At 37.7% G+C, this 24,836-nt stretch overlaps 1 protein-coding gene across 1 annotated transcript in view; it reads left to right on the top strand.

Moving 5' to 3' along the window:
• PRKN (parkin RBR E3 ubiquitin protein ligase) overlaps positions 1 to 24,836 on the top strand; it is a 784,012-nt gene that overhangs the window by 488,395 nt on the left and 270,781 nt on the right. The window contains exon 7 of the mRNA XM_072857961.1: positions 6,505 to 6,641. Coding sequence (XP_072714062.1) covers positions 6,505 to 6,641 — 137 coding nt within the window. The remainder of the gene's footprint in view (positions 1 to 6,504; positions 6,642 to 24,836) is intronic.

Below are 24,836 nucleotides of genomic sequence, written 5' to 3'. Positions count from 1 at the left end.
AAATCTAGGGGAGGGTGAAAGAAGCATTTGCCAGCCTTTGGTGGCAAAAGCTGAAGGTACCAGTGACATAGGCTCTAGGAGGTCATTGCACGCAAAAGAGCCAGTATGGAGGACTCATCACAGTAAGCTGGTGCTCAGCAAGCTACAAATGTTCTGATTTAACATTTAAGGAGGATGCTCTGCCATTCCTACTGTGTTCCTACCGATGATTATGGTCTTAATTCTGGTGTGCTACTGAGCGCAGTTGCGTACATGTGTAAAAAATCATGGTGAGCCTGATGCCAGGGCAGTCCTTGAGTTCCCAGCGGACCGCTGGGAGGAATAGAGCAGATCAATATCCAAGGGTCCCTGAGCTCTGAAGAACCACATCCACACAAAGTCCTCCATGCTCTGTGAAAAGCAAAGACATTGCACACTTATGCTGTCCTGTTGGTTGTTCTCATATTCCCACTGTCAACTGGCATCAGGGCTTGGGTTAGGGCAGCTTATGAGCTGCTTCCTTTGTTCATGTTTGTCATCTTTTGCTTCCATTACCGAGGTCTTTTCCTTTTCTCTGCAGTGGAGCATTAATGAGGTTTTAAAAGCACATATGAAGGAAAAGGAGCAGGTTCTACTCATCTCCTTTCAAAGCATGACTGATTTATCAGTTATTTGCTGTGCAGAGGAGTGCTGTAGACAGCTAGTCTGATAGATTACTGGAAAAGTTTCTTCTTCAGCCTAATCACTGTCTATTCCTTGATATCATAAGATTCAGCTATTAGTACCAAGGGTGGTTATTGTGTCTGAACAGGGAGCTCAGACAAGGCACATCTGAGAAAGCAGGCATAGCACAAATTTAATGCTGGGTACTAATATGAATGTACTAGTACATGTAACATAGAATTCCCTTGCCTGTGTCCTTGGGAGGCAGATGCTGTTGCCTGTCACAGTGATCACAGATTTTATGGGCAATAATGTATGTCGCTTCCATAGCATGAAAAAAAACTTAACAGCAGAGTTAACAGGAGCACTGCTGAAAGGAGCACTTGCCATCATGTGCACTAATTTTAAGTGTGCCTGTTCTTCCCTCTTATATTCTGGTTTATTACTGTCAGGCTGTTCCTGGGTTCTGGCCTCTTGGCGCTGCTTTCCAATAGAAATAAGAAACATGAAAGCACATTTTAGAGGAAAACATGTAACATAAAGAGGAGAAAGTAGGTCAGATTTCACTTGCCAATGCCCCTTTCAGTTAACAGCTGTGGGTCAGAATACATTTTTATACAGAAGCACAGCCAGAAAATTTAAGCTCACACAGCAATGTCTCATGCTGTTCATAACCTTCACTTTACGACCTTTGATGTGTTGTGTGGCAAGTGATCAAAGACACAAAACCAGAATTTTTTGGTTGTTTTAGTGGATTTAATATGTCGGTTTTCTGAGAATACTGTAATTATATATAATGGGGGTTTTAGTTGGCACAGTCTATGTAAAGATTTAGTTTCATCCCCTAGGGAGTGGAAAGCAGGGATATACTTTTTGTGTGTTCCTAAAAGTCCATGAAAGATGCAAAGTCATATCAGTGACATTTCTTTCTTAGTACTTTATCATTGTTTCTTCTCTTGTTTCATTTCTCTTTTCTCTTTTCTCTTCAACTTGATACCCATTTCAAATGCCTTATCCTTGTCTAAATATTTAGGGGCCTGCATTGTTACTTACAGGTTGTCTGCAATTGCTAGGTCACTGTTCCTATTTATCTCTAATAGCGTATTGCTCATTAAAAGGCAGGATTTGTTGCTATACTTTCCTCCAAACTGCCTCAGTTCTAAAACAGAAATCACTGGGGTAATTTTTCTTTATTTTCTGTTTTTATATTTTATATAAATAGTAGCATCTTTCTAATGGAATTTAATAATCTACTCTAACTCAAAGTACTTGGAAGTATTTTCATGGTAAGAAAACCATGTACTTAAAGCATCATAAACAGGCAGTTCTTTCAATAGTTTCGAATAAGACTGTGGACTGTATGCGATAGACAGGAAAACCAGATGTGACACCAGCTTTGTATGAATCGGAAGACTATACTCTTCCTACATACAGTTCTATGAGGAAGCCATGTAGATGGATGAATAATTTGGCTTGTTTAGGCATTGTAATTTTGCTCTGCTACAAGGGTAGAGACAAAATTGAGTGCTGCTCAAGGACAGTATTTCTGTTTAATTACTTTGATTGTTTATGAAGTAGGAGAGTGCCTGTAGTGTCTATGTCACCAAAGTTTATATTTTCTATAATTTCTTCTTTTTTTCCACATTTTATTCAGTGATTCATCTTTTCTTGAATGGTGCTTACCAATCTGACCTATAAGTTAACAAAGATTAATTTTGAGTGGCATAGAGATCCATTTATAAATGAAATTATTTTGTGGTACTTATATAGAAAGCTTTTTGAAGTACAGGATGATTGCCAACATGGAAAAATGTATTAGAAATGCAGAAGTGTGTTATGATAAATATAGCACTCATAGGTGGGGTTAAAGGCTGTGATATAGCTGTGTGCATTCAGATTTATTTACTGCACAGAAATGAATCCCAAATGGCTATTTTTGCTTCACTGACTGTAATCCCAGCAAGGCAGCCTTATAGACATCTGCTAAGGTTTTTTATTATTATTTGGCTAAGATTTTGAGATTGAGGTGAGAAAAATCCAACTGTCACCTAGAAATGACCTCGAGGGGGTTTCACCGATTTGTCCAACATGTTTTTCACAGATTTCTACAGGCTTAGATATATTCCTTGCTCCAAAGCGCTTCAGACTGTGGCTACTCACACTTTCTAAAAAATAATGGACTGATATATGTGGTGTGCTGTTTAACCTTTATTCAGTCAAGCTTTTTTCAAAATATGAAGGATAAAGACCAAGCAAGGGACAAATTGCCCCACATTTTGCTTCAGGAGGCATTGAAAGATATATCAGTTAATCCACTGTTATGTCTGCAAATAATTCCTTATGCTAAGTAGCCCCTCACATTCATAGCCACTGGACTCACTCTCAGAACATTAATAACTGCCATGAGATTTTGGGATATACTAGAACAATTTATTTCCCAGTGGGCTTCTTATCTAAACAAGATCAAGTCTTCATATCTTTATTTAGCCAGTATACTGTTGTAGTCTATCTGAGAATTATCTGTGTCTTGCTGCTTCTCAGTTAGGAGAAGGAGGAAAGAGCGTACAGACCAGACAGTGCTTCCAACTGTGCTGTTGTTGTGCCACACAGTTATCCGACAGTAATAACATAAAGCAGAAACATTTAGGTTCTCCTTTCTTTTTCATTTAAGTAAATGCATGCTGATAAAATTCTAATGAAAAGGAATCAGAGCACAGGAGCGAGTGACTTATTATGAAAATTTTCTGTGATGCATTGTAATGTTGGATTTTCAATTTTTAAAAGTGGTTACATTCCTAATTGGCGAACAAAAAGGACCAATTTATCCCTTGCTGCGAGAAACACTTTTCTTATATATTATTCTCATGAAGCCTCTAATTCAGCCAAACATATTATGTAAATGGAACCTATGAAATACCTTCTAAAATATACATCGGATTTACATTACTAGACTGTTATGTTAGATTGAGCAAGGGCCCTTGTTACACTACATGGCAAATTTTTTTACTTTCATAATACTCCTTTCTAAAATAAATTGTGTGGTTCAAGCAAGGCTTTTTTTAATAACTCTTGGGGTTATCCTAAATGAGTATTTAATAGCTTCACCCAGGTATTATGAACCTAACCTCTACATCTTCGTCTTTACTGATGTCAGGAACAAAACTTCTCTATCTCTTTTAAACTAGAAGTGCTTTCTTTTGAAACAAGATCTGCAAATGTTAGAATGCAGTGACTGTTCCAATGCCAAATGAATTTGGCTAAATCTGCATTGCATACAGATTGAGTTTCTCAAAGCCTTATGACACAGATACTGTGGGCTGCAAAATTAGCGGACAGTATAATAGCTGTGAAAGCTACGCATGTGTTTTGTGACACAGTCAGAACCCAGACATACCTAGTTTGTATGCATTGCTTGCGAGTCTGATAGTGTTACAAGATAGCACATTTTATCATTAATGTTGTTCCTAAAGATGCAGTTTAAATGTGTACATTTATGGCTGTTCCCCTTCTGGAGAATGTAGTTTGATTTCAAACAGTTGTAATATATTAAGAAGCAAAATTGATTATCACAAAATAATTTACATTAGTAACTGATTGTAGTAGTTCATTTGCATAATGAAGTGCTGTTAGTCTTGGTTTCATACAAGTTTAGGTGGGAGTGTTAATAATGCCATTTTCATTTCTGGCATGGGTTTTTTTACTCATTTTAAAACTCATGATACTCAACTTTTGATGGCTTTCTCTTGTGGATCTCTCCTCACACATAAAATATATTTTGTCTTTGAAATGAAAGTCAGAGAGGTGTGAATTTAGATCCAGGGAGCTTCCCATGAAACTAAAAAGATACTCAGATACTGAAGCAATAAAAATGAGCAATTAACCCTAAAACAGAAATATCCATTAAAGCTATAGGCAAATTTGATTATATGTGCATTTCAGGAAGAAACCTTTGGGGTGTTTTTCTTAAGGTTATATTTGACTCGTGAGCCATAGGGACTTCTGCACCGTAGGGACAAGATAACTGCTCCTCCAGCTCTCTATAATGATTTTGGGACCATCCAGAGCTAAAATGATTCAGATCAGCCTCTCATTTTGTGTTACAGCTGTCTTTTTAAAATTATTATTTGTTACATTCAGAACAGCAAGTGGGCAACTAATAAGGATTAGTAATGGGGAGGTTTTATTTAATTCAGTTTTTAAGCTGCTTTATTCAACAAAATCCTTAAAACACAGAGATTATATTTTTGGAGATACCAACACACTGCCATGAATGCTATAGTGTGTGCAACTCTAAAGCATATTTTCATGGAAGATTAAATGCTTATATACAGTATCTGAAATTATTATTGATTACGTTTTGCAGTTGTATTCCCACATTCAGGATTTACTGTTTCAGTGGGTTTTCAAAGCATCGTCTAGCAGGATTTATAGAAGCTATAGTAGTATTGCTAACTCTAATGATTTTATCACAAGTCCTGCTGTATTTGATGTTGTATTTTAATACCTGTGTCCCGGAGTAGAGTGAATATGTGAGAATTCCTCCTTTTATTTTTAAAAATAATTCTCTTTCTTCCTATTTACTAAAAAATTTAACATTTAACCCATTTCTACCTGTGTTTGCCCACAGACAAATAAAAGGAATAAAGTAGTTCAGCATCAGAATGGGAATCTCACTGTTCTTTTCAGCTTAATGCATGTCTCTCTTTATTTTTCCAATTTTGATACTTCAGGTTGGTAATACTCCTCAAGGAGAAGAGATAAGCAAGCATTATTGTATAACACTTACAGAGCACATAACTTTATCAAAGGGGTCATAGTCATTATTTTGGAATTGACAGTTAAGGTATGTCCATCAGGAGTTAACGAAAGTTAACTTTTATTAGAGGAAACCCATTAGGTTTATCACTGTATTCCTGCAGTGAAGACACATTTCATGTGTATGCAATATTTCCTGTATTACTCATTTTTTCTTTCACCTCCAGTGTACTGGTCCTGAGCAGGATTTTGGGAGCCGCTGCCCCTCCTTGCTGTGGCCACCGCTGGAGGGTTTCTGAGTGCAAGCCAGCTCAGGAATAAAACTGTTTGTCCTCACTTATTCCAAGTGTTTTCTCTCTGCATCTCCACAGGCAGTATCCTGTCAAGCTTGGAATACCCGTATTTAGTTGTCTCCATGTAGGTGTCTTCACGTGTGGTGGGTGTCTGAGCTCCTGTAACGGTCCGTGGAGATTTAGTCCATATATACAATGGAGCCAAGCGGGTGATTCGGCTCACCCTAGTGTAGATACCTGGAGGCTGATCAGCTTCAGGCTCCACTGAGCGTATTGACTCTAGTGGGAATTTCTGGCTTAGCATGCAGGTAGGTATTTATATATAGCACTGAAGTTTAGGTGTCTTGTTCCCAGATTGAATCCCATACCTCTGACCAGAAGCTGAATTATTTTGCTCATTATTATTAAGGGAATGCCCTCTCTGTAGAGTTCCAATGGCTGCCTTGAGAGGCTGAAGGCACAGGGTGGTCTTCATAATAAAGTCCTATTTAGCTTTCCCAGCTGGTCATGTTTCTATTTAATCCTACCTACCACCATTTGATGTTTTACCATATATGAATTTACCTCACCTCATGCAAAGGACTTCTGTTACGAAAGCACTTCTCTTCCTTTAGGTTCCAGTTTTCAGTAAAGTTTCCACTTTCGGTAAGTGGAAAGTGCTGTCATATGCCAGGCTAAATTCTGTTTTTATGTATGTAATAATCTTGTGCGCTACTAATGAAAAACTATTATAAAATTAGAAGTTTGAAACAAAGCTTTTTGTGGAGTTCGGCCCAGTCCTTGTTCATAATTTTCACTGTTTTGTTTTTAACAGGAGTCCTGTGCTTGTGTTCCAGTGCGTACATCGCCATGTCATTTGCCTAGACTGTTTCCATTTGTACTGTGTGACTACGCTGAATGACCGTCAGTTCATCCATGACCCAGAGCTTGGCTATTCCCTCCCTTGCGTAGGTATGTTTTAGCTGATTTTCTTTTTAAAAATGTATGTGATTTTGATTTCAGGGCAAGATTTTTTTTAATCATCTATTAGTTTTGAGTATATCTGTGGAATTATACTGTTTTCACAGGACTTGTTTTATTTCATGGAGAAAATATTTGAATATTGAAGTGGTTCTTGCTGAGCATGTGAACTGGAGAATTAACTGGATTCCAAAGGGCATTTCTTTTAAAAGCAAATGCATACTTTCTTCGTATTAGTATTTTATAATCATGAAGTGCTAGCAGATGATAGCATTACACTCTGGTTAAAAAGCAAACACCTTGACCTCCACATTTCCACTTTCAAATTAAGTAAATTGTTAACTTTCTTGGCCTGTCTTCAAGTACTAATAAAAAAAAGACTGCAATAGGAATTTCAAATAGCCTTCCTGTTGATGAAGTTATTGCTACTAATTGTCACCTCATTGAATGAAATGTAGATCACCCTGAGAAGGTGATAGATTACCTGTTTTACCCGAGTAGGAAACAAAGTTTGACTTAACTAAACAAAGGCTTACACCGAGTCTGGAAGATGTGTTTTGAGAATTGGTTCAATTACAATGGCCTATGGACTGCAAAATTATAAAAAATTTTGCTGTGAAGAAATATATTAGAATTTATTTTCCCTGTTGCTAAATTTGCATATGTGCATATATGTTTGTCACAAGTGCTGTATAGTGGTATGAGAATCATTTTCCAGCATATTAGAAGCTGCATAGAAGATGGGTTTGCCTGGTTATCTGAACAGCTGACAAATGAGTTTCAAATCACTAGATGGGTGAAAAATTGACAAAATTTCTTAGGAGAGTGGCATTTACTTAATTTGAGGACATGCCTTGAGGATATTGAAAGTACAGTAGTAAGAACCATTTAAAATTATTTAATTGCTTCAGGAGCGATCTAGCAATGGTCATCAGTTCACATTTCACTAGAATTGCTGTTTATGTGCTGTCTCACCAGGTCTCATCTTACTTTCCCCCCAACAGTTTGCTCTGCCACTGCATTTACACAGTGATGTCATACTGCACAATACACTTTTTAATGTTGTGTAAGAAAACTTGTCATGAGGAACCTACCAGGAACTTTATACCCAGTGCTCTTTCCTTGACCTTAACATTACTGTAGTACTGTGTGGTCAGCCTGTACTCTCAGCCTCCCTCCTTGCTTCTCCAAAAGTTAATCCATTTTCTGCTCCCACACAAAGTAATCAGCTACTTGAGATGAATCCATCCTTTTTTCCCCTCGTTTATCAGTTCTCTTCCCTGTTCTCCTGTTAGCTCCTTAGGTTAATCAGTTATCCCAGTGGTGCAGCAGGCAACTCATCTTTCTCCTCTCTTGTGGGCCTCCTCGCAGCCATGGCTAGTGTCATAGAGCTTCCTCCACTTCAGGCTGTTATGTTAAACTTATGGCCCTTCCACCTCTTCTGTTTATAAACCCATTGCTAGTCACGCTGCACAAAACTTGTATTAGGATTTTACCATGTATCTTGCAACTCAAGTTGTTCAGTTCAGAAGTTTTATCTGTCCTTTTTTCTCAGAGAGAAGACTAAGAAGTTTGCAGAAGTTTTTACCCCTGGCTGGCAGTAGCAAGCCAGTCTTTTTCTCTCTTCTATGTGTTGAAGTTGAACACTATATAATATTGATAACACGCTGATGTTTTGGCTGTTGCTAAGTGGTGTTTACACTGGTCAAGGACTTTTCAGCTTCCCATGCTCTGCCAGGTGCACAAGAAACTGGGAGGGGGCACAGCCAAGATAGTTGATCCAAACTGGCCAAAGGGCTATTCCATACCATATGACATCATGCCCAGTATATAAACTGGGGGGATTTGGCCAGGGGGTAGCAGTTGCTGCTTGGGGACTGGCTGGGCATCAGTTGGCGGGTGGTGAGCGGTTGCATCACTGTTTTTTTCCCTTGGGTTTTGTTCCTCTCTCGCTCTCTTGTTGTTTTCCTTCTCATTACAATTTTTTTGTTCCAATTATTAAACTGTTCTTATCTCAGCCCACAAGTTTTCTTACTTTTGCTCTTCCAATTCTCTCCCACCTCCCACCAGGGGGGAGGGTGAGTGAGAGGCTGTGTGGTGCTTCATTGCCGACTGGGGCTAAACCACAACAGGAATTGAGCGGTAGAAGCAGAGTAGGGATGGGATGAGGAGAAAATGCAAGAAGACAGAGCTGAAATGTTCAGGGATGCGATTTCAGTCTTTGAGAGGTGAGGAAGGCATAGGCTTGGCCTAAGAAAGGGGTACCGTAAAGGATGCACAAAGGATGACTGTACTTCTACTGTTCAAGTGAGATAGGGTTCAGCTGCGGGGATGGAAAAGCAGCTATTGCTGCCAGGCTAGCCTCAGCTGTGTTATACTTTAAGTGTTAAAATAGCTAAATATGGAAATGCTAAAATATTGCTAATCTTAAAGTTTCAGAACTCCCCAAATCAGAAAGTTGTTTTCAAAATGCTATACAGTAAAGTAGTACTAATAGTAGTAGTAGTAATAACAATACAATTGTGGTACATTTTCTCTCTGTTCTTCAATTAGTAAGAATGTTTCTTGGAAAAATGTCTGTGGTGGTGCTGCCTTGTGCCAGTGGAGTGCATAGTTTAGGAGTGCCGCAGTGCATTGCTGTGCTGTGCAGTACAGAGATTCTTGAGCTAGAGCTGAATCGTGATGCTGAAGGGAAGGAAGTATAGTTGTGTCAGTATAGCACATAGGACGGGCTCTTTGACACTTCTGGTAGGCTGACAAGGACTGACCCACCAAATACGACTTCAGGACCTGTGCTAGTATCTCTGTACAGTGGTGTGTGGTGCTGTCTAGGCATACGTGCTTGCTCAGAGCCAGCCTGATTATCTCTAAGAAGTATTGACGTTATACTGCACTGGCATGCTTTGTGTTGGAGAGGTTCTCAGTCGCAATCTCTGAGTATTCAGCGGTTTTAAATAATATTCCATCTAAACCTAAAATTGGTTGCTACCTCTGTCACTTCTCTTTGTTGCGTTAGCAGTTCTGTATCAATAAAAGCATTTGTAGGCATTATCTTTCAGACTGCTTTGCAGGATGAAGAATCTAATCAGTGCTGTTGTATCTTCACTGGTTCATTTCTGCAGCTACCTGAACCTGACTTTGTGGTATGCAAGAAATTTGGTTGTTTCTAGAATTAGGTTATATTTGAGTTAGGAACTGATGACTATTTTTTGTCCTTTGAGAAAGTAATGAGGCTGAGTTGCGTCACACTTGTGAAGAAGAGGAATGCCTGAGTTGCCAAGCCCTTCTCTCTTACTGTTCAGCTACAAAAGATTTTTAGCTTCCTTCATAGCTATGGATCCAGCAGCTTTCATCGGCAATGAATTGAATTAAGAAACGTTCAGAACAGTATCATGTGATTTTCTTTTCTACTTATCATGGCACTCCTGCTGAACAGTATAAGATTGCATTTTTGCAATCTACATTTCGCAATCTTCATTTTAGCAACTGCAATTTGCAGTTTGTATTTACAAGTGAGGACGATAAAGCACTGTTTGACACAACTTTCTCTAATTACCTCAGTGAAGCCTAAAATGAATTCCCCTTGACAGGAATGAATACCATGGGACATGCCAAGAAAAGACTTTTCTTTCTTACTGTGGCAATGTTGGTTTAATACATGTTATCTGTAACAGAGCATGACTCAAAGCAAAAAATATTAGATCTGAACTTTATTGAAAGGTTAGATGTTGATTTGAGTCTGCTTCTAAAAGGAATACAAAACAAAGTCATGTTTACTGTAATGAGATTTATGTTATGGTAGGTGACCAGGTTGCATAGACAGATCAAAACAGTCTGTATTAGTACATGTATTTTTAAACATCACAGACTAATGCTGAAGCAGTATTTATGGTGTCTTGAACAGAAAATACTAATGTTCTGAGTTTGGGCTTTGTAAAAATTATTTTACTTTTCCATTTTCATGAATAGATTTACTTAAAAACTAGCCCATTTCTTCAAGGCATATGTGCACACATTGCCTTGTGTGCTGTACAGGAGGGTTTGGTTTTGTAATTAAGCCTATTTAAATTGTTTGCACTTCCAATTAGTTCTGTTCATTCTAGTGTTTTTCAAAAATAGCGGTAACATAATGAACATAGCCTGCAGTTTCCATTAACATTTGACTCACTGTTCCCGATTTTTATCAAGGGAATGTACCCACATAGCAAGTTTTTTATATCTTTTATTGGATCAATCTAGAGGTGAAAGCACTGCACACACAACAGAATAAAAATAAACAGCAGCTGCTACAGCAAAGGGTCACTGTGACAGACAAGATCAGTGTTATCACATGTGTATGATAACTTGAGCTGGAAAGGGCCTAGGGATTTCAGATAAACAGTGCTTCTCAAGTAGGTTTAATTTCTTGCTTCCTGGCACAGATACACCAGAAGATGCATTCTGTCATTGCGTTCAGGTATTTTGTGTGGTTATATCCTTGCTTTTCTTTGATTTCTGTTGTGTGGCCTAATTAAGCAGGAGATAATATGTGTTCAGAAGGCGGCTATCATCTCAGCTGATGAGCTATGATGTATCACCTTGATAATGCCATAGCTTCACTTTGTTCCAACACAAAATGTGTCATTGCTGTGATTTTTGGAAGAACAACATTAATTCCTTAGTGCTTAGCTGCTAATCTGGTGCCAGGCAGCACTACTCCAGCTGAGAACAGCCAGTGTTGAGGACCAGAGCTCTGAGCACAGTAACTGGTGCATTGATAGGATTAGCTGTTCAGAGTAGTGTGGCAGCAGCCCTGCGATTCCAACCCACTGTATCAGCTCAGAGCAAGGACTTATAGATAGGAGCTGGCTAGATTTCATTGGTCATTAAAATAAAAAAGTAAACGTTACAGATTATACTCTCTCTGCCCTTGTTAAATGGCAACAAAAATCTATCCCATCTCTCTGTATGGTGTCTTGTATTAATGAGGCTTCATGCATAGAAATTTCCATGAGTGGTGACCTCCAAGTATCTTTGAAATAATTAATAAGGTGCTTAGAGGAACAGATTTGCATATGCATGAAAGATCATTTATGGTTATTTAGTTACTGTGCAGGGCAAAGAATCTCATAGCATTACCTCAAAGCCGGAATTGTATACATATATACAATGTATTACCCCTTTAAACACATACTGTTCTTATGATCACCGTTTCATTTTTAAAATAGCATTACAGCATTATGGGTCTTGGTCCCCAGGGTAAAATAAACTTCCACAGATCTTTGGTAGAAGAAAAGTTGGTGGGGCCAAGGAAAGACAAGGTTTTACACTGCTGTAGGCACTTTGCAAAAATGTCTTTGCATCACTTTATTTCTTACCAGTAATCATATGCATGATGTATTTTAAAGGAATCCGGATAAAAGATGCAGTTCTCCTGATGACTGTAAACCACTGTTTATCTGGAAGTATTCTGATTTTACCACACATATATAAATAAATAAGTGAAATTACCACCAGTTTGTGTACGGAACTGCTAATAAAAAGGACTAAAGCTTTAAAGTATAATAAATTGCCTTAAGAACTATATTCCATTGAAAGAAAGCTTCTGGAGAATTAAGGAGGCATATGTATTAAGATTAAATTTTTATCCCCATTAGATGCTATTTGTATAATAACACTATGTTCTTATTTCTATAGAGGATGTCAATGCAGTGGTGAATCATCTTTCAAAATCATAGTACCCAAAAAGAAAAGGGGAGAATAAATAGGTAGCCTAAGCAAAGTTTGCAAGTAAAAGGAAGGAGGAAAACTGTATTTGATTTGATCACTCCAAATAGTGTGTTTGAATCTTTTCTGTTATAGACAAAATCTCTATTAAATTTAGGAAGGCATGTGTGTGCAAGGGATTTTAAAGTGAAGGTCAGTAATCTATGAACAGAGCCTTCTCAAGAATGTAATGAGGAGGTAGGCATAGTTTAGTGGGGCTTAAAATGGAAGAGTGCACCAGTTGGTACAAGACATAAGATTTACCTGGTGTGAAGCCTCAATTCGTCAACAGTTTCTGAAATCTGTGTTCTCCAATAATCCTGCTTAAAAATACTTGAAGTAATTTAGGAAATCTGAAAGTGCAGGAAAAGGCAGTTTATTATTAGAGGTATAAAATAAAAGGGATTGAAAGCAGACACATTTGCAGCTTTCAGAAGTTCTTCAAAGTGCTCCTTAAGTTTAGTATTTAGGGGGTGTTAAATTCTTGACAGTAATAAACTTTTTGTAATTTCTTGTTGGTATGAAATCTCTGAGCATACAGAAGCAGGTGTAGGAGGCTGGAGAAATGCTTTTCATTTTTTATATATTGTACATCTTAGAAGAGGTTTTTTCCACTCTGAGGAATTAATAAAAAAGCAATTACAGTTTTCAGAGCATTTGTGGTGACAGCTCTAGTTGTATCTTTCTTTTTCCAGCATTCCCCATGACAGGGAAAATGCAGATATGTTACCATGTTGTCTATTCACGTTCTTAAAGGGATATCTGAGCATCTTTTGGAAGGGCATTTGGCAATAGCTGACCTATTTTTTCCTCTTTCCTGGACTCTTTCTGTCATTAATTTCCCATGGCTGAACCCTGCTATCTAGTCTAAGGAGGGATTGCATGCCCACTAAGCTGCTTCTTTTCATTGTCCCCAAGGGGAAGCTGGTTATTCCTTCTGCAGAGGGAATGCAAAAACTGCAGTGGTGAAGGGCAGTATAGAGGAGGAAACCCTTTTCTTCCTGTAATTCCCAAAGAGTTCTTCATAAAAAGCAGATTATACAAGCTACTATACACAGGTATTGGTTTGATGAACAGTGAACCTTAGATCATTTCCCTATATAAGAATAATTCAGATGTTCAGCCTACTCATTAATTCTGACTGTATCTTTCCTGTGTATTATGGGCAGAATAAGTATTTATTAGGGATTATTTCCCTTCTTCATGTTCTTTCTATTACAGCTATTTTATTATTCACGTTATGGTAGTTTGAACATACTCCATTGACTTAGTTCTTGTATATATTTCTTAGTAAGAGGCAATGTCTGCTCCTTTGGGCTTATCGTTTGAGTAGGTAAAACATGGGATGAGAAGCAGAGGCAACAAATCACGTAGAGGTTACACAAGAGGTCACTGACTGAGTTTGTGTTGGAGCCCAGGTGTAGTCAGTCTCATTACAGTGCTTTTCCCATGAGCATACTGCTTCTTTTTCACCCCTAAGGTGTTTTAAAAGTAGATTCCTCTAATTTCTCTTCTTTTAACTTTCTACAAACTCTTGGTCAATATGCTAAGATGAAGAATGATTTTTTTTCTATAAGACTGTACATGGACTGAACAAGTGGCATAGCTCTGTGCAGCACCCTGTAGGAGAGAGTCTTGTTGACAAAAGATCGTCCACTTCCCCTATAATTTTTTAAAATTGTTGGAAGCTTATCAGAGAATACAGCTAGACTGCCTTCTACCCTTGTCTAGCAGGTGAAGCTAACCTGACCTCATTCAAGTAATTACAAGTTTATTCCAGCCAGACTTTGACAAGAAGGGAACCGAAAGCATATAGATAAACCAGATTTTTACTCTCAAGATTTCATTGAATTTGAAGCAGTTTCCTGAAGAACTTTTTATGGTCTTCTGCATTCTCCTCTCACTGTGGGCATAAAATAAACATGAACCAACAGTGTATCAAGTGGTTTTTTGTGTTCCTTTACTAGCACAAGCACATGAGGCTAGCTCAAAGGACGTGGTTAGAAGTCACAACAGCTCCTTCATTTCCATTTTCAATGTTGACTGAAGTTCAAGCAGTGACGTCTGAGGTTTGTTCCCTCAAGTCTTTGCTCTGTTTCCGTAGCAGCAGATTGCCAGCTCCATATCTAAACAGACTCAAAATCTTTAGAACAAGCAGAGCTTGATCCCATGGTATATTTGAGGCAGGCATTGGATTCTTATCTGGGAACAACTACAGTGAAACCATATCATGTGATCCTTACAAAAATCAGAGTTGCCATAATTAAATTCAGCATGAGATATCTTACCACAGGTGTTTTTCACCCTTATCTCTTACTAGTTCTTCTGTTGCAATATATTTCATTTGTAAATTGCATGAAGATGACAGTGCACATAGGCTCGCTCTGGTTAGTAATAGTGAAGGACAAGAGATAATTAAACAATCTTGCTTAGAAATTAATTGGCTTTAAGAGCAACTAGGAATGAACTTTCAAAGCAGACTTCTTGTCCTATAAATAAGATGTCCGGTGTCAAACTAAACTAGACATACTGAAGCAGTGGCAGAAGTGTGTGTGTATGGGTCTATCCATCTTTCATCATTTCTATGTCCAGCTGAAGTGGAGGTGAATTTTTGTCTCAGCTGGAGTCAGTAAGAGTAGTGGCTTTGTCTTTGGAAATGAAAGGTATTCGTTCTGACTGGAAGTACTTCTGCCCATATTGCTTTATCTTATAATAATCACTTGATGTGGGTCTATGGTTGGCAAGTCACTTTTAAGCTGCCATCTGACTGGGAAAAATCATGACCTAGATGAACAATAAAATCAAGTAATAGAGTCTTGTTAGTCAACTTTACACTCAACTGCTTGAACAGGTTTTTAATTCAAGCTATTTTCTAATTCATCTTATGTAAGTGCTGTTATAGCAAGTGCAATGATTTTGACTGTATCTCCTTGAAGTCTATTTTCTCCAGAAAAATGTATTTTTTAAGGAGGAAGGATCAGCTTCTGAACAAGAAACTTTTGTGTTCATTCGTGGCTGCAGTGTCACTTCAAACCAGGACTACATTCAGTTGTCCCTGGAAGGTGTTTAGAAGTCCTGAATGGCCTTGTTTGGTGCTCCTATTCTAGTCCATGGGCAGTTAATGTTAATGAGGGTGAAAGATGGGGATAGTGGAGATAAATAGAAGGAAGGAATAATATACATGGAATAGAGGGAAGAGGATTCATGAAAGGAAGGAACTGAGAGAGAGGCAAAAGAGGCAGTGCACTAAGGAGAAGAGTTGGTGACTATTCAAGGAATGAAAGAAAAAAGATCTAAAGAGGGAGTGTGAGTAAAATGAGAAAATAATGCCTTCGGCTTCCCTCACAGTTTGGTAAGGCTGGGAATTTAGTTTTTAATGACAGTAGTTCAGTGGTTTATGTGTGAACTGTTCTTCCACAGACTGGAGACATCTGAGTGTTTGTTCTAAAAATGTCCAACAGACTGTAGAAGATGCTAATTTTTACAGCTGAAATGTGCTTGAAGTGTTTATCTTAGACTTTTAGAGCAACATGAGGGGAAGCTGACCTTTCATGCCTGGATAATTAGAGGTTTCCTAATGGATCAGTTTTTATCTGAGCAGAGGGTCTCTTTCAGTACAGTGCCATCTCTGAGGTGGGCCATGCAAGCAGCAGCCTTTATAAGAAATCATTACTGTATGCTACCTTATATACTCTATAAATAACCTGCTGGGACCAACTGTGGCACATTCAGCATGTGTTTAATCTCTGAAGCCTGGTGATTAATATTCCCTCAGTCACTTTCTGAGCCTTGGTCTCCCACGTGGCAGCATGTAGAGCTGCTGCCACATCACAGAACCAGCTAAGGACATACCCCTTCAACAAGGAGTTGGCTTTAATTAAATTTCTGTGTCTGGAAAGTGAAAATCTAATTTTCTTTTTGACATTTACTATATTACTACTTAGACAAAATTATGAAAATAATTAATCCCTGTGAAGCAGACATCAGCATTATAAGGGGCACAAAAATATTGCATATAAATAATACTACTAATCACCAATCTGTTATAATCTATTGATGCAAGTTCTTATTAAAACTCTTAAATCAGTTTTGTTCTTGATATAGCAGATGTGTCAAATGATTGCACAATGTAGGTGCAAGTGAGGGTTATAAAAAGTAACATGGTTCAAACTGCATCTCAATAAATTATATCTCCCCAGAAATGTATTTTAAGAAAAGAAAGAAATGGGGGAAAGGAGATAAGGTGTATGATTTAGAAAAGAGATTTTCATTCTGTATCTGGGTCAAATACAGTCCAATATAGTGGTGGCTGAAATTGGTAATAGATGAAAGTTCTGTATGTAATAACTTAGTGTTCTCATTCTGGTCTATGGGGAATCCATGTTCGCATTACAAAAGCCATCATGTCACCTACTGTCAGTCGGTAGCCTTGTTTCCTTCCCTAAGAATGCAGAAAAGGATCTTGTGAGTGTGGAAAACAAACTGCCTCTTTGTCGCTGAAGCACTTTGTGGAAATCAGAACTAAAGGTGGAACAACATGGTGTCACTTGCACTGATGAAGTGTCACTGAGATGGAATCTGCAGTGCTTTTATCAAGATCCTTTCATACTGACTAAAAACCAAAAGGTTTATGAAATCTGAAAATCTGCATGTTGCACTGTGTAATTCAGTCTTGGCATTGACTGAAGTATCACACTTCAGTATTTTTCCTTAGAATTTGATGCTATAGGCCAATTTCAGGAATTGGTCCTTGGATATTGCAGTTGTAATCTATCTGCTTGAGATTTGTTAGGGGGTTTTTGCTGGATGGTTTGGAACTGCCGTTGCACAGAGAGGGTAGATGGAGCAACGGTACTGAACACAGGCAGTTGGGAGAAGACCATGGAAAGAGGTACTGGTCCAAGTAAGTTTGGATTGCAGGGTCACATTGGGTCACATCCTATGACAATAAGACACTAAACTGTCAAGCTATTGCTTATACAGATTTGCCACCATATGATAAAAGAGTAGTCTTATTTGGAAATAAGTCTATATTATTTAAGATTAAAAATAATGTGTTTAAGCAGATGGTGAGTTTTAATAAGGTCTTGTAAAGGAATTATTCAGAGGCTTCCAGTTAGCTTTTTTTACTTTGATGCCTGATAAATTTGGGCTAGTTTAGAAATATTTATATTTCATTTTCCAATTTTAAAAACAATGTAGCCTCATTATTTCAATGAAAATAACAGGACAATAGGATCTGCCAGAACAATTTAATATGCCGATATTTACTGCAATATTTTATGTTTTGACCTTTAAATATCTCTAAGGACACTAACATTGCAATTTGCAGAGTTTAGGTGAATAGCATGGCTGGACAGAATCAGGGACACCTTCTAAAAAGGAACTTTCCTAGTACACAATTCAGTCTGATTCATAGCCAAGGTAGGGGATAAAAGGCAGAAGAGATACAGTTAATTGAGAATGACAGTGGAACTTATGTTTTGCTTATACATTGTTTAAATGGCTTGAAAATGAGGGTGAAGGAGGTTGTCTCGTAACTTTCCCATTACTGAAACACTTACGGAAGTGAAACTTGCCAGACCCTTGCTAGTTGTGTCCTTCGCTAACAATTTAAGTTTGAACAATATTCACACATTCCCTCTGAATATCTTTGCATACTTTGCTTACTGCAAATGCTCATGGATAAATTTCAACAGTAAATAATAAGTTGTAATACAGCAACATTCATAAGATTACATAAATTGCGGAATGTTATGCATTACGTGCCTTGAACAGGCCTAGGCTGAAGCACCAAGATGCATTCTATAATCTATTTTTTTGTAACAGAGGTCAGAATGTTATGGGAACAATTATATTTGAAACTGAGAGCATCTAGTGTGCTAGATGACATCTAGAGCATCCTGGTGTGCTCACAGAGTCACCCACTATCTGCCTGTCAGTACCTGTTTTCTTCTCTTCTCTGTTCCCCTTTGCCCTAGATGTCTCTTTTTAAACCTCATAAAAAATGAGGCACCTGCTATAAAAGCAATGATCTGGCAAAGAGTGCAGTTGTCGCCATTTAGTGTACATCTCAGCTACTCCACCTTCAGCTCTGTGGCTCACACTGCACAAGACACTCACCGATGCTTCAAGAATGCTTTTACTGTTAGACTTTTACTGAAATGGCCAAAATATCCAGGGCAGAATTTTATTGTATTAACATCAAAGTAGAATTCTGAAGAAATTCTCACCCCCCTTTAAGATATTTGGATGTGACTGTGAATTTATTTTATACATGTGTAAAGCACAAATAGGTTAGTTGGAGGTGTTAAGAAACAGACAAATGAAACGTCTTACTGAGAAATACAGAGAAAGAGGTATGCACAGTAAATGTCTCCTGCTTAGTTGTTCTGATTTCTTTCTCTCTCTTTGTTCCTTTTCTTTTTTTTTTTCCCCAAGAATAAGCCTATCCTGCTTCTACATTATTTCTTTTCACAATTTATTTTTTCCTTTTTTTTCTTCTTTCTGAGAAGCAGAATATTTTCTATTCTGTCCTTCACTGCCATTTCCTTTGTTGTCTGACCATCTTTGTTGCCTTAGTTGCTGATCCCTAAATATTACTGGCTCACCCTCTGATTCTTTTCCATCTCTTTTTCTCTTGCTCTTCATTTCTCCTTTCGTCTTTTTTTTCTCTCCCTCACCTTGTCATGCCTTGCTGTCTCCTCCTGCCCTCTTTTTTCTAATTGAGATTCCAGTCACTCTTGCTCTCTTCTGTAAGGACCACAAAGCAGTGAGGCCTCTGGGCAGATGAAAGCGTAAGGAAAATTGACTCTGGAGGTGGAGTAATGTAAAAGGGTCACTTATGAGGGTCAGTTTTATTGTCTGTGATCACTAGGAAAAGGGCGTTTGGTATTGTCCCTTGGCTGCATAGGTGAGCCAGCTAGGTCTTAATGCCTGACCTTTTTCTTTCCTGTCTCTCTGTGCTCGGCTTAGACACCAACCAGTGAATCGTGAGCAGGAATATTCACATTGTTGAATGTTCACTTGTTGCACGCCTGACGCTGTGACTGTGTGTCCCCTAGAGAGGGGCAATGGGAGAAGTTACAGATTAAGGCTGGTCCTCTCTGATAACTTGGTTCAAGACAGCTGCTTGGAAAGAAAAACCTGTGTCAAATGGAGTGTGGGCCTTGGAGGCTTGCTTATTTGTTTTGTCACTAACACGTGATGTTTCCTTCATTATCCTTACCAGGTAGGAAAACAGTTAATAAGAGTTTGGGTTTTTTTCCCCTCTCTTTTCTTCTGTAGCCATGCATGCACATAAACACACATAGGCACAGCCTTCAGCAGGATTTCTGGCCAGCTAAAGCACAAACTAAAGTACCAAAAAGTTGAAAAGTCCTTTTGTTTGCTTTCTACTGTGTTTGTAATACAAAAGAGTGCAACGCCAGGTACAAAGGAAGCTCAGCTTGTCAGTTAAATAGGCTGCCTGGCACAGTCAGATTTTGTTTTTCATGATCCATTGCCCCAAGTAATATCCTCTGTTTATATCACTGCTGGAGGAAGGCTGGAAATTATGGAGGCGTTTTTGGTAATAACTGCTAGCAGGGAGACAGTATTTACCAGAGAGTCTGCGATGAGACTCTCAGGTAAATAATAAGCATTTTAGAAAAACTACCTAATTATGTATTTAATCGCTTGGAGCCGTTCCAGTCACTTGGGAAAATAATGTGCATTTTGTAAATCTGCCTAATTATTTATTTGTGAAGGAAGTCATTCTAGCCTCTGGGGTAAGTAGTGTGAATTTTATGACTTTCCATACAGATCTGTTCTGCCTGAGAATGTCAGTATTTAAAAAAAAACACCCCACCACCCCAAAATACCAAACCAAGAGAACACAAAAATACATTATTAGCAAATGGAGTGGTTTGTCTACTTTTCTATCCAGTGCTCTAGTATTTCTATAAAGGCTTCAAACTTTATTTTGCTTTAACATAGCTGTCTTCTATTCTCAATGGGAAGATGAGCAGTGAAGTGCAAGCAGACATATTTGTAGATGGCACACTGTCTGAATAGGGAGTTTTGAGGGCACTGATGAAGCAGACTAACTCTAGTCAGGAGTTATTAAAAGCTAGAGCACAGTTAAGGTCAGAAACTGCATAGCGTCTTTGCACTGGATGTGACAGTTTTCTCTTACAATGGTATGAATAATGAATTGCATACTTTGACCGTAATTAGTTACTAGCAAGAGAACTGGATGTCTGATATATATCTGTCAGAATTAAATAAGTAATTTTTTTTACAGTGTATCTGTCAGTCCACAGGGAGCTATTTATTCTACTACTATATGTTCTTCCCTCTCTCAATTTGTGCTTTTTTTCACTCTGGGCTTTTTCCATTATTGAAGAATTTATAGACTAGTTTCCATAGACTGTCATGAAAGTTATTCTGAATTTACTTGGTGTGACTCTGTATTTGCTGTGTACTTTTAAGTGATACAGAAGTCCACTTGAGAAATTAGTTTTTATTTTTGCAAAAAGCTAGAAATAATTTTCGTCAGAAAATACCTCAAGGCAGAAGTATTTACAAATGGTATATTTATCCTATTGCATGAAAAGTAGGATTTTCATAACAATAAATCTAGTCAAGAGGAATTATGTGAAGGATCAATTTCTTGGCATTGCATTTTCTTACAAAGTAAATTAAGGTTTATTTCTAAAAATGCAAAATACTGTCAGCATTTAGAATATTTTCATTATCAAAACAAATGTAGAATATTGTTCAAGAAAAAAATCTTAATGGCTTGATTTGGAAAACTAGTCATAGCCTCCTTATCTCCTCCCGACTTCATCTGGATTTATGGGCAAGTTACATGAAATTCTTTTCCCATCACAGAAGCAACATCCAGAAGCTGAGGACAAAACAGTCACATTATGCCTGTAATAAATGTTGCCCCTAAAGGGCCTAATCTCTTGTGCTCAGTTGGTTGACATCCACAATAAATAAGAGGAAGAAATTCTAACAAAGATTTCTTATGTCATTCTGTCCCCATTTCTGTTTCATCCTAAGGTAACCTAGGACTCCCCTACCTTTTACTCATTGCCCTTACTGCAGGTAACCTGTAGCTCACTCCTTTGTTTCCCTCTTTTCAGAAAATTCTGGGTATGCTGCTGCTTAGATTCAGTCCTTCACCAATGGAAGGAATATTGCTCGTATGCAGTGCCCAAGAACATGCATAATTAGCAGCACATGCTTAACGCAGTTGGTTGGTAGTCAAATGCTTATGTTTATGCATGGACTTGCATAATTTCCTGGATAAAGGAATTTTCATGCATCAAACTCATTGCTAGATAGCATCAATGTCATCAAGATAGACTGATTCACTGAACTGCTTTATTATTTCTAAATAAACCCATTTTCCCTGCATTTTTACAGCATATTTGGGAATACATCCTAACCTGAAAAACACATTGTTTCAAAATATATTGTATTCAAAAGTAATTTCAACCCGTCATACATTGTATGACTATCCAGATGCAGAGAAAGCATAATAGTGTATTTCATGTACTGGATGAAGCTCATGAAAGCGTTTTCCCTCCTTCGTTCCACTGCTTTTAATTCTAAGTCCCACTTAAGTAGCATTCTGTAGTAGATTTGACATTTAAATGTTGGACATATAAAATTCAGGTTGCTAATGGTAAAAAGCCCCAACAAAACAACCTCCAATTCATCTATATTATTCTAATTTTGTTTACAAAACAGTAGGCATTCACGGCGTTTGTAGAACTGAAAGAATATGAGACACAGTGGACAGATCTCATGCTCTATAACTACATATTGAAGCAGCGCATCACTGTGATTTAGTGCAAACAGCAAGGCCCAAACTTAGAGCAAACCTAAGATGATTTAACCTGTGCTTTCATTTTAGCCATACTGGAGCCTGGACATTAACTAAAATTTGGGAAGGGAACAGTATTTCTCTAGTATGGGCCAGCTCTATCCGGGGTTTGTTCTCCAGATGCCTTACAAGTTGTATAAGGGATGTTGTTCAACAGACTATGGACACGAATTCAGGACAGCCCCTGCTCATCTTGCACTGGGAGAGTTTCCTAACTCTAGTGTGATCCTCCTGTGGCTGCTATATGTGTGTTAAGGTCACTTTCTCTGTCTCGCACAAAGCAGCCAAAAGCTGTTGATAATCAGTTTGTACAGATTGACAGGAGAGTAGGATAACTGAAGTGATATTAGATGCAAGATAAGGAAATTTGTACTCATACTTTTGGTGTTCCAGAAATCAGGACTGGTGTGTGACCAAGATGTTTTCTCAAAGATGATTACTGCTTTTATTATGAAATCAACTCTTTTATTATGAAATCAACTCTATCCCAGCCGAAACCAGGACAGTAATTAAAAGTACCATGTAATTCATATTACCTCATAGGTTAAATATTTGAAAGCAACATTAAGTTGCAACTGAGAGTCACAGTTTCTTTTTACTAGAAATCCTTATAGCCCTTTTAGATCAGTGTTCTAAAGTGATACTTATTATCTTGCAGTTACTGGAGTTACATATTTTTAAAATGGGAGATTTTGCCACAGAACTCCCAGTGAAACTAATGGGAGCTCTGCACGGATCTTGGTATTTGAGAATTTAAGCTAAAATTATTCATGGTTTAAAGTCCTTCTCCCCAAAGTTTAAAAGGGTAGCCATTTGAATCTTGAAATTGAAAAGTACCTAGGATGGGTAAAAGTGATTGGTTTTAATCATAACACTGAAATTCTTTATAATGAATTCAGCCCAGTAACACACCACTCTGAAATTTTAAAACTTTTATTTTGGTGGGCTCATGTGTACGTAGGGAGCCTCTTGGCCATTTAATTAGAGACCAGAAAACAAAGACTATTTCTTAGATAAATTAAATGTCTTGTCTTAGATACTATTGGAAAATGTGGATTTATGCCAACAATAAAGCCAAAATGAGATGAAATTCTGATCCTCAGAATTCAAAAGCGCAGAAGAGGCTTCTTATGAATGACAATTCTGTATTTTGGGGAGGTTGTAAATATAAAATGTTCTCTAGACCATATGTTGTGATATATCCAAGGAACCTGAAAATATGGTCCTCTGTCTTTTCTAGTTTCTCACAGTTCTGGTATGATGACATTCTTTTTTAATTCACTCTTTGCTCTATTTTGAGAGGCAGTTTTACATCTGAAATTAAGGCATAGTACTAACAATATGACACATACAGTATGTTATTGTTTGCAGCCAGAAAGTGTATACTAATGCACCGGAAAAATCTGGAAGAGATAACACTGAAATCTTGGCTTGCTTCAGCCACCCACTTACAAACTGCTGATCTGGCAGCATGTAGACATAGACTTACACCCAGAAATTTGGGCACATCCAGGCAGAATGTAATGATTTGCACCTGCAAAGAGTAGTCCTGATTTGACTTGCTGTTCTGCTTCTTTGAGTATTTATAAAATGAACTGAAAGGACTAAGGTTACTCTAGATTGATGTTTCTGGTCTCTGTCTATGAAGTTTCATATGTGTACAGATATGTATACATATCTGTATTTTGCTTTCACTTTATGTCATCTAACTTTATCATGATAAAAATTTTATTTTGGGAAGATAATGCAATTCAATTGCACAAGTACATCTTTATTTAGCTTTATATTACATTTTTACATTAAAGTACATACATAATTTAGCTTTATCAGCTAAATTTAACTGTATTCTCTGAATCTTGCTCTGACCATTCTTTCAATATAAATCAATCAACTTTCCTGAGTTTTTCAATCCACTAGTGAATAGCTTTACACTGTAGTTCTAATCCAGTCCCCCTACTGTATATTGAATATCTATATGTAATAATAAAGTTATCACAGCTGAAAGCAAAATATTATTACAAAGTGGTTGCTTTTAAGAATGAATTATTACTTTGGTTATCCATGTTTAAACATGTATTCTTGAAAGCTGATTCTTTTAAGCACATTTTGTAGGTTCTTAAATTCTGTCACATGAGGCTTTCCCCTTATTTTAAAAGTCCTTCTCTGTTCCTTCTAAGTGGCTAGAGAAATGTAACTTTGTAATGTAAATATATTAGTTTGCCAATTAGGCTTAGAAGAGTTTTTCTCTTGCCCTTGGAGAAATGAGATCTTCCAGGCTCCTTGAGACAACCATCACTCAGAAACTGGCCTTCTCTAACAGTTTTAACTCATTTTCTTGAAGCCAGAGTTGAAAAATTTACTGCCAAAACACTTGTTTCCATTTCGATGTGTGTAAACTAAAACTCTAACTTTTGTTTATGCTATCTATAATACATGTCGGTAGCCTATATGTAAAACGACAAATTTAAAATCAGATTGTGAGTAAGCTTCCTGCGTGGCTTCTCCCAAATACCAGGCTTTGCAGTTTCCCTTGTGTGCCTGCTCAGCCAATCTGACTCCTGAAA

Source organism: Ciconia boyciana, chromosome 3 (assembly GCF_034638445.1).
Source record: "Ciconia boyciana chromosome 3, ASM3463844v1, whole genome shotgun sequence".
NCBI lineage: Eukaryota > Metazoa > Chordata > Aves > Ciconiiformes > Ciconiidae > Ciconia > Ciconia boyciana.
Note: the sequence above shows the minus strand (reverse complement) of the source record. Positions and strands in the feature narration are given on the sequence as shown.